This window comes from Microtus oregoni, unplaced genomic scaffold, assembly GCF_018167655.1.
Source record: "Microtus oregoni isolate MIOR12 unplaced genomic scaffold, Mior012 000006F_ref0000085, whole genome shotgun sequence".
NCBI lineage: Eukaryota > Metazoa > Chordata > Mammalia > Rodentia > Cricetidae > Microtus > Microtus oregoni.
In genome coordinates this window covers 60,443,812-60,457,472 of record NW_024543065.1, presented here as the reverse complement: position 1 = coordinate 60,457,472, position 13,661 = coordinate 60,443,812, and the positions used below count along the sequence as shown (strand labels likewise).

At 54.1% G+C, this 13,661-nt stretch overlaps 1 protein-coding gene across 3 annotated transcripts in view; it reads right to left on the bottom strand.

The window, feature by feature from the left end:
• The window catches only part of Slc7a10 (solute carrier family 7 member 10), a 15,714-nt gene extending 2,053 nt beyond the window's left edge, over positions 1-13,661 (bottom strand). For all 3 annotated transcript variants that reach the window (XM_041653431.1, XM_041653433.1, XM_041653434.1), the window contains exons 1-6: positions 13,423-13,661; positions 3,704-3,908; positions 1,390-1,541; positions 1,077-1,202; positions 850-1,003; positions 43-166 (exon numbers count right to left, since the gene is read on the bottom strand). In XM_041653431.1, the coding sequence (XP_041509365.1) occupies positions 43-166; positions 850-1,003; positions 1,077-1,202; positions 1,390-1,541; positions 3,704-3,908; positions 13,423-13,573 (912 nt within the window). In that variant the 5' untranslated portion in view covers positions 13,574-13,661. The remainder of the gene's footprint in view (positions 1-42; positions 167-849; positions 1,004-1,076; positions 1,203-1,389; positions 1,542-3,703; positions 3,909-13,422) is intronic.

Sequence of the window (13,661 nt, the reverse complement as noted above, 5' to 3'; positions counted from 1 at the left end):
GTGCAGGCAGGGGCTGAAGAAAGGGCCGAGGTCTCCACTCACCACAGCCACTGCGTTGGAAGACAGCAACTCCTGGGGGGACATGGCAGTGAAGTAGGCAACGTTGGTGAATGTGTACACAAAGGTGACCAACGGGATGGAAATGAAGATGGCACGAGGTAGGTTTCTGGGGACAGAGATCAGAGTGTCAACTGGGGACACAATAAACAGGAGAGTCTTAGAGTCTCCTGTGTGCCCAGGCGGGGGCGGCTTCAGGCAGGAAAGAGACCAGCACTGCTACTGGGGACAGGGACATACGGTTGTCTGCCTTTTACCCAGCCCCTGTCTGAGTACAAGCTAACGGAAGGAGGGACACACGATGAGGCCACTGGGATGAGGACACGTCATCCCCTGAGGGCAGGATCTAATTAATGTCTGGATAGAAGGGAAAAATTGCATATAGCCAAAGTCAGCCTAGAAAATCTCCCAGATGCCTTCAGAGCTCAGCCGTCAAGTCTGAGATCTCCCTGGGGATTCTCCACCCAACCCTGCCCCCTTAGCTGCCACTGTCCTTGCCAGGGTTCCCGACTGAGCATCAGATGGAGTGTCGTGGGCTCTATCCGTCAGGACCATGCTGTGTGCATATGGACAATGTTGGACCAAATGTAAATCACTCAACACAGCAGCATAACGAAATTCAAGTCTTTCCGACGCCCTACAAGGGGTCCGGCTGCAGCTGCAGACACAGACAGGGAAGAACACGGCTTCGGGGCTCTCCTTCAAGCCTGTTGTCATGGCAGCAAGTGTGACAGCAGATCTGTGGGGACAGCTGCTTCTCCTCCCAGTGCCTGCCCAGGCAGCTTCACTCACTTGCGAGGGTCAACCAGCTCCTCGGTGACATAGTTGAGGAAGTTCCAGCCACTGAAGGCAAAGGAGCCTTGCAGGAAAGCCAGGGCAAGGTGGCCCACAGATGGTGTCATCCAGAAGGTGAAGGCGTTGGTGGGCCTCAGCTCTTCGAAGTGTCCTGGGGAGCCCAGATGTCAGGGATTAGCACAGTGCACCCCCCTTCTCTCCAACGCTCCCACTCTGCTTCTTACCTCGGAAGAACTGGACAAAGCCAACACCAATGATGAGTGCCAGGGCCAGCAGCTTCCCGCCAGTGAAGATATCCTGGATCCGCGTGGCCCAGCGAACACTGGAGCTGTTCACCCACGTCAGGAGCACTGGGGAAGAAAGGGGCGTGGGCACCTGAGGCCAAATCTAGGCCAGACAACAAGGGCAGAGTCTTCAGCAGCCGGAAGCCCGGGGCTTGAGATATGTGACTCCCATCAGAGTGGACAGAGAGCATCACGAGGTGGGGGGGGGGGGGGCAGCCAGCTGCTGAGAGGACAGAGGCTCAAGACCACTCACTCAGGCAGGCCATGGAGAGCACTCGGGAGGCTGTGGCTGGGGGGATGCAGTTGGGGAAGACGGGCTGAAGCACGTAGTTGGAGAAGGTCATGGAGATGACAGCCAGGCTGGTGGGGTACATGATGAGCACAGCACTCCAGAGCAGCAAGAATCTGTGAGTGGTGAGAGCCAGCATGGTACAGGCATTCTCAGTCCCCTACCCATGCTAGTCTGGCTCAGACGTGAGGGTCTGGGATAGATGAGCCCCCAGCCCCACCCCCAGAGCTGGTGGACTGCGGAGGCTGGGGAGGTAAGAATCGGAACAACTGGAAACTGATCCCAGGCTGCCCCCTGAGTCCAGGCAGGCGAATCCCAGCCCTTAAGCTATAGCATTGTCTGGGGCTCTTGGCACTTTATGACTTGACATGGTTGATGCTGAGCGGTGCTCCTGCCTTGATTTTGGAAGAAGAGCGATTTATGTTCCTGATACCAGACCCTCACCTATGTGTTATCCCATAGGGAACCGGGACTCTCCGCTTAGGTATATGTTCAAGGACTGCCTTCATCCAGACAGGTGCTGCTGCTCACACCCTTGGGGATGGCTTTAGCCAGCTCCTGGCTTGCCACTGAGGCTCCTTGGGACAGGCCTCTATTTATTTATTTATTTATTTATTATGTATACAATATTCTGTCTGTGTGTATGCCCGAAGGCCAGAAGAGGGCACCAGACTCCGTTACAGATGGTTGTGAGCCACCATGTGGTTGCTGGGAATTGAACTCAGGACCTTTGGAAGAGCAGGCAATGCTCTTAACCTCTGAGCCATTTCTCCAGCCCGGGACAGGGCTCTTAATGTTTATCTTTGATCCACCCTTTTTGGATAACCCAATCCCTTGGCTTCCGAGACATTATGGACCAATAGCCCACCCCTTCTGCTCATTCTTGCCTTCTGGTTACCCATGAAGTGGAATCCAGGGTCATTTTTCTGTCACCTTCTCCCTGCCTATTATCTCCAGGCCCACAGTAAGAGACTTCTGCTTTTGTGGGTCCCGACTAAGCACCTCCTTCACAATGGTGCAAGTCTTGCCCCACGAGCTTCCGTCTACTGAGACCGTCACCTATGGGGCCTTTAAAGTGGGAAGTGAACGTCACTCTTTTTTTTTTTTTTTTTTTTTTTTTTTTTTTTTTTTTTTTTGGTTTTTTGAGACAGGGTTTCTCTGTGGCTTTGGAGCCTGTCCTGGAACTAGCTCTTGTAGACCAGGCTGGTCTCGAACTCACAGAGATCCGCCTGCCTCTGCCTCCCGAGTGCTGGGATTAAAGGCGTGCGCCACCACCGCCCGGCGAAAGTCACTCTTGCTGCACAAAGCTGCCCCTCATGACACACTAGCTACTGTGTCCTCCTGGGTCAGGTTGTTAAATGACTAAGACAGGTTGGGATCTTAAGCATCTTCATTGAACGCATCTGGACAACTACAGCAACTTCAGTTCCCCATCTCCTCCACTCCCGCTCTGAACCTGGCCTGGCCTCTATCCACCGCAGGCAGACCCCCTACTCAGCCCACCACATCCTCTGGCCATGCTCTCGGGGACTGGAAAGGATGCTCTCCTTGCTGAGGGGGCTGATACAAACAGCATCCTTTTTACAAGGCTGTCTAAGCTGGGTTTCCTTGCCTGGTATGCACCCGCTCTCTGCTGCATAGCTGCTGACTGTGGCCACATTCTCAGGGCAAGGATCTCTTAGGTTGAATCCCATTTGAGGGATTGTTCTGCTTTGTGAAAAACTTGAGGTTGGGGACAGTTTTGTGTGTGTGTGTGTGTGTGTGTGTGTATGTGTGTGTGTGTGTCCCAGCTCAAACAGGTGTGGGAAGATATGTCCAGCCCCTTCTCTCTCCTCGCAGCAATGACTTTACTAAAGACCTTCCTCACCTGAGTGCTAGCATCATCTAGTGGCTTCAGAGAGTAAGAGCATCCTTCCCTCCAAAATTGCCCCCAAGGGGAGTAGAGTTGAAAGGAAGTTCCACGGAAGTGGGGGCCCTGTCCCTGGCAGGCCTATCATCCCCAGTGGAGAGGTACATGCAGGAGGACTGTGAGTTGAAGGTCAACTTGGGTTATATAGAAAGACTCTGTCCCAGAATACCAGACCAAGGAAGAGAAAAGAATAAGGGAACAACACAAAGGAAACCCAGAGAGGGCAAGGATATGATACCAGAGAAATGAAGTGGGCATTGGTGCTCCCCACCCTAGCTAGGGAAGGCTGCCAGACAGCCCCAGCCGCTATTTCCATCTACCCTCACCCCATAGCAGAGAGAACATTCTCTGCCAGGATTGCACACTCACCCAGCCAGGCCCCCAAAGATCTCAGTGACGTAGGCGTAGTCCCCACCAGACTTGGGGATGGCGACACCCAGCTCTGCATAGCAGAGTGAGCCCAGAGCCGTCACGCTCCCACCCAGGACCCAGACGAAGAGGGCCAAACCCACGGAGCCCGAGTGTTCCAGGACACCTTTGGGTGAGATGAAGATGCCTGAGCCAATGATGTTCCCTGCAGAGAGAGAGACAGGGGGTATCAGACTGAGGCACCAGTCAGGGGCTCAGGCTTCCTGGGGGTAGAAGGTCCAAGATACTTCGCTGAAGAAGGGAGCCTGGCCAGCCCTGGAGGAGTGAAGGCAGGTGATCTGGAGGCATGGGTTGTCGCTGAGACTCTCGGACCTGGGCAGGGCCGCTCTGGGATCACCACTGGCCTTTTTCTGTCTCTGGCTGGGGAATGGCACCTTGCCCAGCTAGCCGGTATTGGTTACTGAGTTCTCCTGTTCCCTGACTTCCATTCCAGGTGAGAGTAAGGTGTCCCAGCCATCTGAACAATGGCAGAGAATGGGCACTGGTGTGTAATTCACACACCCCAGGCACGGCCAAGGCTCAGGGTCTCAGCTCCTGCCATCTGTTGCCCTCCCACCCGCTGGACAGAGCTGGCCTCCCACAGCAAAACCTTGACCCATCCTCCATCTGCCTGCCCTTCTCCTATTAGCCTCATCTGGTCCACAGCTCAGTGTCTTTATCGGGCACCTCCACAAGCAGGCGGTGGGGCACCTGGCTGCACTCAGCCCTGCACCAGCGCTCACTGCAGGTGCCGAGTCCCACAATACCCAGACACAGCCCCATCCCGCTCTGTCTGTTGAGAAGTATGAGGCTACATGGATGCTGAGAACTCATGCAGTCCAGCGTCTGCTCTGTCTCCCAGACATCCAGAGGCCACAGTTGTATTCCCTACTCCATGGGTGAGTAGATGACGCTTTTGCACCAGGAAGCCCTTCTAAACCCCCGGGAGCTTCCCCTTGCAGAAGCCTCAGGACCCCGACTCTCCACTCCTCCACAGACACCCACACCAGCCATGGACAGAATCTTTTGTCTCCACCTTACAAACGAGGAGCCCACATCCTTCGTGCTTATGCCTGGAGGCCACGTGGGACATCAGGATGGTCTGTCGTCTGTTAGTTTACTCTGCACCTGCAGTGAGCCCGGTGCAGCGCCCAGGACTGAGGGAAGGCAGGTGCCCTCACTGCCTGCTGCTGAAGGTCCCGGTAAAGACACCTGAACCAGATGAGGACCCCGTGCTCGCGCTCTTTGAGCCTTTACGGTAGGCCATTTTACAGACAGGTCTCTAAGCCCCGGCTTCACATTGTGTAACAGGCAGCAGAGGGTCAGCGGTCTGTGCCTGAACCCCAGGTGTGAAAAATCCCAGGATGTCCACTAGCATCTGTGTAAACCCCAGGATGTGCACGAGTGTCTGTGTAAACCCCGGGATGTGCACGAGTGTCTGTGTAAACCCCAGGATGTGCACGAGTGTCTGTGCAAACCCCAGGATGTGCACTAGTGTCTGTCCAGACCCCAAGATGTGCACTAATGTCTGTCCAGACCTCAGGAAGTGCACTAGCGTCTGTGTAAACCCCAGGATGTGCACTAGTGTCTGTGCAAACCCCAGGATGTGCACGAGTGTCTGTCCAGACCCCAAGATGTGCACTAATGTCTGTCCAGACCTCAGGAAGTGCACTAGTGTCTGTGCAAACCTCAGGATGTGCACTAGTGTCTGTGCAAACCTCAGGAAGTGCACTAGTGTCTGTGTAAACCCCAGGATGTGCACGAGTGTCTGTGTAAACCTCAGGATGTGCACTAGTGTCTGTGCAAACCCCAGGATGTGCACTAGTGTCTGTGTAAACCCCAGGATGTGCACTAGTGTCTGTGTAAACCTCAGGATGTGCACGAGTGTCTGTGCAAACCTCAGGAAGTGCACTAGTGTCTGTGTAAACCCCAGGATGTGCACTAGTGTCTGTGTAAACCCCAGGATGTGCACTAGTGTCTGTGTAAACCCCAGGATGTGCACGAGTGTCTGTGTAAACCTCAGGATGTGCACGAGTGTCTGTGCAAACCCCAGGATGTGCACTAGTGTCTGTGTAAACCCTAGGATGTGCACTAGTGTCTGTGTAAACCCCAGGATGTGCACTAGTGTCTGTGTAAACCCTAGGAAGTGCACTAGTGTCTGTGAAAACCTCAGGAAGTGCACGAGTGTCTGTGCAAACCCCAGGATGTGCACTAGTGTCTGTGTAAACCCCAGGATGTGCACTAGTGTCTGTGTAAACCCCAGGATGTGCACTAGTGTCTGTGTAAACCCTAGGATGTGCACTAGTGTCTGTGCACACCCTAGGGTGTGCACGAGTGTCTGTGTAAACCCCAGGATGTGCACTAGTGTCTGTGTAAACCCTAGGATGTGCACTAGTGTCTGTGTAAACCCCAGGATGTGCACTAGTGTCTGTGTAAACCCTAGGATGTGCACTAGTGTCTGTGCACACCCTAGAGTGTGTACGAGTGTCTGTGTAAACCCCAGGATGTGCACTAGTGTCTGTGCACACCCTAGGGTGTGCACGAGTGTCTGTGTAAAGCCCAGGATGTGCACTAGTGTCTGTGTAAACCCCAGGATGTACACTAGTGTCTGTGCAAACCCCGGGATGTGCATTAGAGCCTGCCCACAGGAAAGAATTTCAGTCACTGGCTACATGTACACATGTACGATAGAGCTAGCTCAGCCCCCTCCTAGTAGGGCAATGTGTGTGTGTGTGTGTGTGTGTGTGTGTGTGTGTGCGTGTCTGCTCACTCCACCTGTCAGGTCCACAGGCAGGGCTGGCAGAGGACACAGCTGTGGTTGCCAATCTGCATTCACTCCAGGTCCACCCTGCCATCCCTCACCCCCGCCCCCAGCCGACACAGATTTCCAATCTGGAGACAGCCACGATACCCTACTTGGTGTTCTGGTCACATCCCAGGAGCCCTAAATACATCCAGATAAGGATGGAATAATTCCTGTGCCCCAATCCCCAGAGGTAAGCTATAACCCTCATCAGCTTTGTGGGAATGGGGCTGGGCTTGGGGAAGTTGGGGAGGAGCCACCTTCCATATCTCAGACAAGGGGCCCAAGGTCTGGGTGGGCTGCTGCGTTTGTAAAGAGTTTTTGAGCTCGCTCCATCCGGCGGTAGTTCTCAGGACCTGGCAGAACAGGATTTGCCAAAAGCCAGTGGAGTTTGAAGCCAACGGGGGCTGGGTGGCCTTGGAAGGCACTGGGTATGTTGGAGCTGGGACATACAAGGCTCTGAGGCACCCCTCTCCTGTGGAGACCCCATAGCTCTACACAACCCAGTCTGCTGAAAACTCACAGGGTCTTCGGGGTCAGGGACGCATCACTAGCCCTGAGCCAACAGCCAAGACCCCAGTGTGTGGGGCGTGTGTGGAAACGCACGATTATTGTGGACACGTGGCTTCAGGCGACCCATTCAGAACTTCTCTCCTGTGGCTCAAATACCTGGGCCCTGCACCGGTATTCACTGCAGGTGCCGTGTAAACTAATAGATGACCAATCACCCTGATGTCCCATGTGGCCTCCAGACATGGACGCGAAGGATGATGGTTCCTCATTTGTAAGGTGTATGTGTCTCTGAGGGCCTGTGGGCAAGCGGAGAGCTCTGCCAGGCAGGACAACCTGGAGCACCTGCTCCAGACTCATGCTTGAAAATGGCAAAGAAACCACAACACCGTGTTGGATGCTCTGGGTACCATGTGGGTATGGTGGATGCAGACAGCCACAGGGTGGTGGGCTTGAGTAAGCAGCAGAGGGCAACGAGGGGGTGGGTGGCGGGACACTGAGGACAGGGCTAAGGAAGGTGGTCCTAAGAGCCTGAGTGATTATGGATGTGAGGAGGGTCCCTAGAGCTGATGTTCTAGAGCAATGGCTCTCCACCTTCCTAATGCTGTAACCTTTAATACAGTCCCTCGTGTTGTGGTGACCCCCCCAACCATAAAATTATTTTGGGTGCTACTTCATAACTGTAATTTTGCTACTCTTATGAGTTGTAATGTAAATATTTTTGAAGATAGAGGTTTGCCAGAGGGGTCATGACCTGTAGGCTGAGAACCATTGTTTTAGAGTGTTCTTCCTACCAGGGGTAGGTTAAGAACTTTCTTCTTGGATCCCACATTCAAGTCCAGTAGATCTGTCTTATGGAAAGAAACTGCAATGAACACACCAGCCCTTGAGGAATTCTGCATTGGAGGAGAAGGAGGAAGAGGAGGAAGGGGAAAAAGGAGGAGAAAAAGAAAGAGGAGGAGGAAAAGGAGGAGGGAAAAAAGAAGTAAGAAGAGGAGGAAGAGGAGGGGTGGGACCCAGGGTCCAACAGGACCAAGATATGAAGATATGGTAGGAAGATATTATAGAGTCCTAAGGTGGGCATCTGAGTGACAGCCAGAGAGAGGCAGGTCTCCAGGCTTCTACATTCCTGTCCATCCAATGGGACAGCAGTCCTCTGGTTCCTGTTGGTCCTTCCAGGCAGGCAGGTGGGAGGACCTCTAAGTCTTCTCCCATCCCCCTTCCTTGTGCTGTCTCTGGGTAGTTTTATCACATTAAGATGTTTGGCCTGATGGGGCTTACTTGCCTCCAGGAGGAATGAAGAAAGGGCCATTGTTCCCTGTGGCTACGGTGCTTGCTGACCTATTTCTGGGAGGCGGTAGCAGACCATAGAGGTCACAGGGGTAGGCTGTGGAGGTCAAGTCTGCAGAATGAGCCACTTGCTTACCCATGGCTCAAGCGTGCGCACGTGTGTGTGCGTGTGCGTGTGTGTGTGTGTGTGTGTGTGTGTAAGTGTGCGCGCGCACGTACATGTGTGTGACATGCAGTCTGATTGAGGAGGGACAGGGAGGTCACAACACTGGCAACATTCCTATTCTTAGAAACATATACAGGATTATAGGTCTAGCAGGTGCTCTCTTCTGGGACTCAGTTTCTCCATCCGCTAGTGGGGCACCAGGCTCAGCAGAGAACCAATCTGACCTGACTTGGCCAGAGAAGAAGCATGTTAAATTCTTGATCCTGATCAGGCTCCCTGTCCCCTGCTGTTGCGAACAGCCCCGGTCACCAGACTTCTAAGCAGCACCCCTCCCCTATCCAGGTAGCTTTCCAAATCACCCACCTGGGCCCCAAGAATCTGATGGCTGCCCCCTTCTCATAGCTCAGGGGGTAGGTGGGGAGGGACTCGTTAATACCTAGGCATTGGCATGCTTTGGTTGGCACATCGGTTGCCAAGGGAAGTACTTATGGATCTCACTATTTTTATAAAACCAGGAGATCCCCATGCCCCACACAACTTTCCCTCTGGAGACCCAATTCCCAGAGGGACCCCAGGGTCCTGGGGTGAGCACTTAGAACTTTGCTGAGGCCTGGATGAAGTCTGCCCTCCTCTTCTGGGTCTTTCTAGTAAGAATGTCCTTCCCTGGTGTGATAGTGGCCCCACTGAGGTCTTGGTAGAATACCAAGGAGGTGAGTGGGGGACATCCAGGACGTGCCCTGGTTGCCAATCAGCCAGCCTGCACCTCCAGCTTAACCCAGTTTCCTTTGGAGAGAGGATGAACAGATATGTGGAGACCTCTCACTCTGGCCTTCCCAATCTAGTCCCATCAAGCCGGCTACGCTTGCCAGTGCCCAGTTTCTAGGCCCAGACTTGTCAGGGTCACTAACAAACTCTAAGATACTGATTCTGACCCTCAAGCCCCAGACCGCATCTTCCTCAATTAAATGGTGTTACATAGCAGGTTAGTACATGCTGCCCACTCAGCATCCCAGCCAAGCCCCTGAGATGTTGGTTTCCCAGGCTTTTTTATTTGTTTGAGCAAAGTCTGAATACATAGGTCAGGCTGCTCTTGAACTCATGGTCCTGTCAAGTGCAGGGGTGACAGGTGGATACCTCCACGCCCTGCTTCTTGGAATTCTTTGCAGTGTCTTCAATTTAAACCTGACTTTTAACCACTGGGTTCCCAGGGCTCAGTCCAGGGCCTGTGACCCTCCCTATTACTATCCTGCCTACTATGGCAATCCCCAAACTTCTAACCAGAGCAGGGACCCCCACCAAACTCAGCCTAGGCTACACACTTCCCACTAGTGAGCCTCTCCCACATAACTCCAAACAGAACCCCCAACTTCCTGTCCCTTCTGTGGATCTGTTCCTTTCTGAAGTTGTCCTGACCAATCAGAGACAAACCGTCCTCCCTACTGCTCAGGCCACCACCTCTGTTACCGTCCCCTCCTGCCCCACATCCAGGCTGTCACAAACACTGACCTGAACTTTCTCTCCGCCTTCCACCGCTGTCCCATTTGAAGCCACCCTTGCCTCTGTCCCAGTGACTTCCTGCCTGGCCTCCCTTCTGTAACCTTTATCCCCATGGCCTCTCCTCCATAGTGAGCTGAGTTCCATCACATCTTTCTTCAGGTCACCACCTTGCCCCACAGCCCCCACCTCTTAAAGGGAAAAAAAGGCAAAGTCTTTACCATAGCTCACAACCCACCAGGAAGCCCTGTCAGACTCTACCCTGCACCAGCACAACCTGCCCTCCTTCCTGCCTCCTCGTGGCCACTGGTTGTGTGTCTGGCTGTTTCTTTTGTGTGCTGACTGTCCACATTGGGGCATCAGCCCGAGCAGAGGGACCAGCCTGCCTTGCGTCCTGTTGGGTGTCCAACGCACCTGGCATCCGTTAACAGGTGCATGAGGGTCTCTGGGGTCAGCCTTGTGGCTGCAGCTGCCTCGATTTCCAATGGTGTCCCTTCGCTATCCTAAGGACATCTGATCTTGAATAGGTTGCTGCTCAGGGCCTCAGTTTCTTCATTTGTAAGTGGGGCTGGGGTTATCCTCAGGACCGGTAAGGAAGAGTGTCTCTGAAGAGACCTGTTGACTTCCGGCCCTGGGGATTGTGGACAAGAATGCAGAGGGCTGGATGACAAGGGACTGGCCTCTAGAAAGGTGGGGTTCATGCACTAGCCCCTCACATCCCTGCATATGTTTGAGCCTGACGTTCAGGCACCTACATGAGCTAGACACTTGAGTCCAGAAGGAGAGCGGAGAAGCAGTGGCCTGGGCGGCAAAGCCGCAGTGACTCGGTCTGATGGGCTTGTGTGAGGGGGATAGCTGAGGTCTCGACAGCAGGATAAGTTCCTGTATGCACAGCCACAGGAAGGACTGGCTGTTCTTGTTCTGTTCCTGCATAGTAGAGGGAGATCTGTCTACTCTAGCTCGATCCCCAGCCACCCTCCATCAACAGGGTTGAGTCAGGCCTTCGCTTTGCCAAACCTCCATTGCACAAAGGACTCTGGAAACTTGAATTCAAATTCTGAGCTCACCAGTTGAGAATTTATCATTTATCTCTCAACCTCAGCTTTTCTAGCTGTGTAATGGGTACCAAACTTGCCATCCCACAGGGCGGGCATGAGAATCAAAAGAGGTAAAGTAAATCCATACTATAATGAGAGGTGGCACTCTGAACAGGTATCTGGTGCGCTGGTGTCCTGCACAGCCCTGCCCCCACTGGCTGCTTCCTTCTTCCTCGTCCCCTCCAGTTTGGCTGTGAGCACAGTCCTACAGCTGAGGGGCAGTCTCACCTTCTCTGCAGCCAATCGTCCATATCTCCCATCCCCCAAAACCTCACTCCTCCGCCTGGGCTGAGGCAGACAATGTATTGAGGAGTGAATCACAGAACCAATGGGAGGCTCCATTAAACTCTTTGGAAATACCCCATGAGTGACAGCTAACTGATAAAGACAGGTCACTTACAGCGAGAAGGTGACTTTCTCCAGATGTGTATGTTAAAGTATGAGCTTCCCGGGTTAGGAATGGAGAAGAAGCAGGTGCACCCAAAACTGAGAGCCGTGCCCTAGCACGGAAGAAGGGGGACCCTTGGGGCATTCGGAGGTGCAGATCTGGCCTACTCTCACTTGGTTGCCCACTGCCTGGTCCAGTGTCGTGGCTGAAACTCTTCAGAGCTCCATGAGCCGGGCCCACAGGAGACCACCAGTACCCTGGACTGGAGATGATCATCTGAGCTCTGTCCCCACCCCACATCTACCATCGTTGCTTAGCCGAGTTGACTTTCACCCTCCTCAGCCTTCAGAATCTGGAGGCCAAGGGGGAGCCATGGAGCAAGAATAAGCTGAAAGGGTGAAGGGAACTGGCGGGCCAGACCTAGACTCCAATGCCTGTGCCGGAGAAGGAGCAAGATGGCGGAGCTCCTCTTCTACTCCCTATATGGCCACTGTCACCCTCTTCTTGAGACTGGAACCCTGGCAGCCTCTGACTGACCTGAGGAGGACAGGACCATAACTAGGGCAATGGGTAGTGCGTGGCTGCCAGGTTTTATGTCTCTCTGAGAACCTCTCAGGCACTGTAGCCAGCCCCAGACATGGGCAGCCTCTTGACTCACTAGCCCATCAGTGATATGTAGGATTCCCCTTTTTTGGGGGGGGGGGGAGTACAGCCCCTACAAAGGGTATTGCCTGGGAAAAGCTCTAACCAGTACTCTCTGGCCAAAACCCAAACTCAACCCTTTCTATTATCAGACAGCCAGGCAGGGGTTCCCAGAGGTACATCAGGACCATTCTAGAGGATAAGATGAAGGAACTGTCTTTAACTGGATTCAGGGGTGATTCTCGATATGAGGATGCTGGGTACCCAGGAGATATTACATCTCTCCAGCTGGAGTGTCTCATTGAGAGGTGTGAAGCCGGAAAAGGTCTGCCTGTCCCAGTGAGCCCCTCAGCCTTTCTCTATCTTCAGGGGTCAAAGGGCAGAAGGGCAAAGTTGTGGCTGCAGCTCCCACTGGCTGGGGAAGAGGACAGTCAAGGCCCTAATTGTTGATCTTCTAGACCCCCAACTCCTGGGCACAGGGGAAGAGAAAAGGTCCCTCCCAAGAGGGTTAACCCAGTTCTCCTTCAGAAGTCAAGGGACAGAGGTGTGTGTGTGTGTGTGTGTGTGTGTGTGTGTGTGTGTAGGGGACAACACCACTGTCCCTGTCTCCAAGCGTTCTACCTACCCAACGGGCTCCATCTGTAAGGAGAACAAGAGGGCTAGACCATGAGAGCACCCACTCAGGTCCCAGGGCTGAACGGGAGCTCTCCTGGAGGCTTGGTCTGCTCCTGGTAGTGCTATCGCTGGCTATTCCACTGCCTCTGCCTGGATTCTGTCGCCACATCTGCCAGGAAGGACGGCTCAGGGGCAATTTCTTCTCGATTTAATCTCTACCTGGCCACTTCCCCACAGTCCTTCCCGCTTTCCCAGAAGAGATGGCCTCACTGCCCTGGCACTTGAACCCGGCAGGCAGTAGGGAGATAGACAGCCTGCCCTGCAATCCAGAACTTGCCACTAAAAGCAGGCCTACTCATTAATTCCGTTTCCTAGAGGGAAGCAGGGTAATTGCCTTGACAAAGCCCCACAGAGAAATGAAGGCCAGGGGAGGTTGCAGCAAGGCCCCCCCCCCCCAGCCCCGCGCGCGCCGCCACCTCCACGCTCAAATTTCCAGAGAGACTGGGGAAGAGGGGGCAAAAGGATCTGCGGTCACTATGCCAGGCCCTGTTCCGAGAGGGGTCAAGTGTATTCTGCAGCCATTGCAACAGGTGCTCCAAGGGTTTCTTTGACCCTGTGTGGGAAAAATTGCAAGGGGATCCCCAGAGCTTTCCACCCTGTGTGCACCCCGCTCACCGATGATGATGGTGCAGGCGCTCACCAGCCCGATCTCTTTCTTGAGCGCCACCCGCTCCGAGGTGCCCGGACCGGGTACAGGACCCGGGGAAGGCGAGGACGTAGGGCCGGGGTTCCCGCGCCCTCCAGGCTGCTGTATGTGGCCTGTCATGTCGCTGTCCCGCCTTTTCCCAGCTTTCTGCGCTACCCCGTCTGTCCGGCCCGCCGCCAGTCAGTCGGTCGGCCCGTCTGTCGGTGCG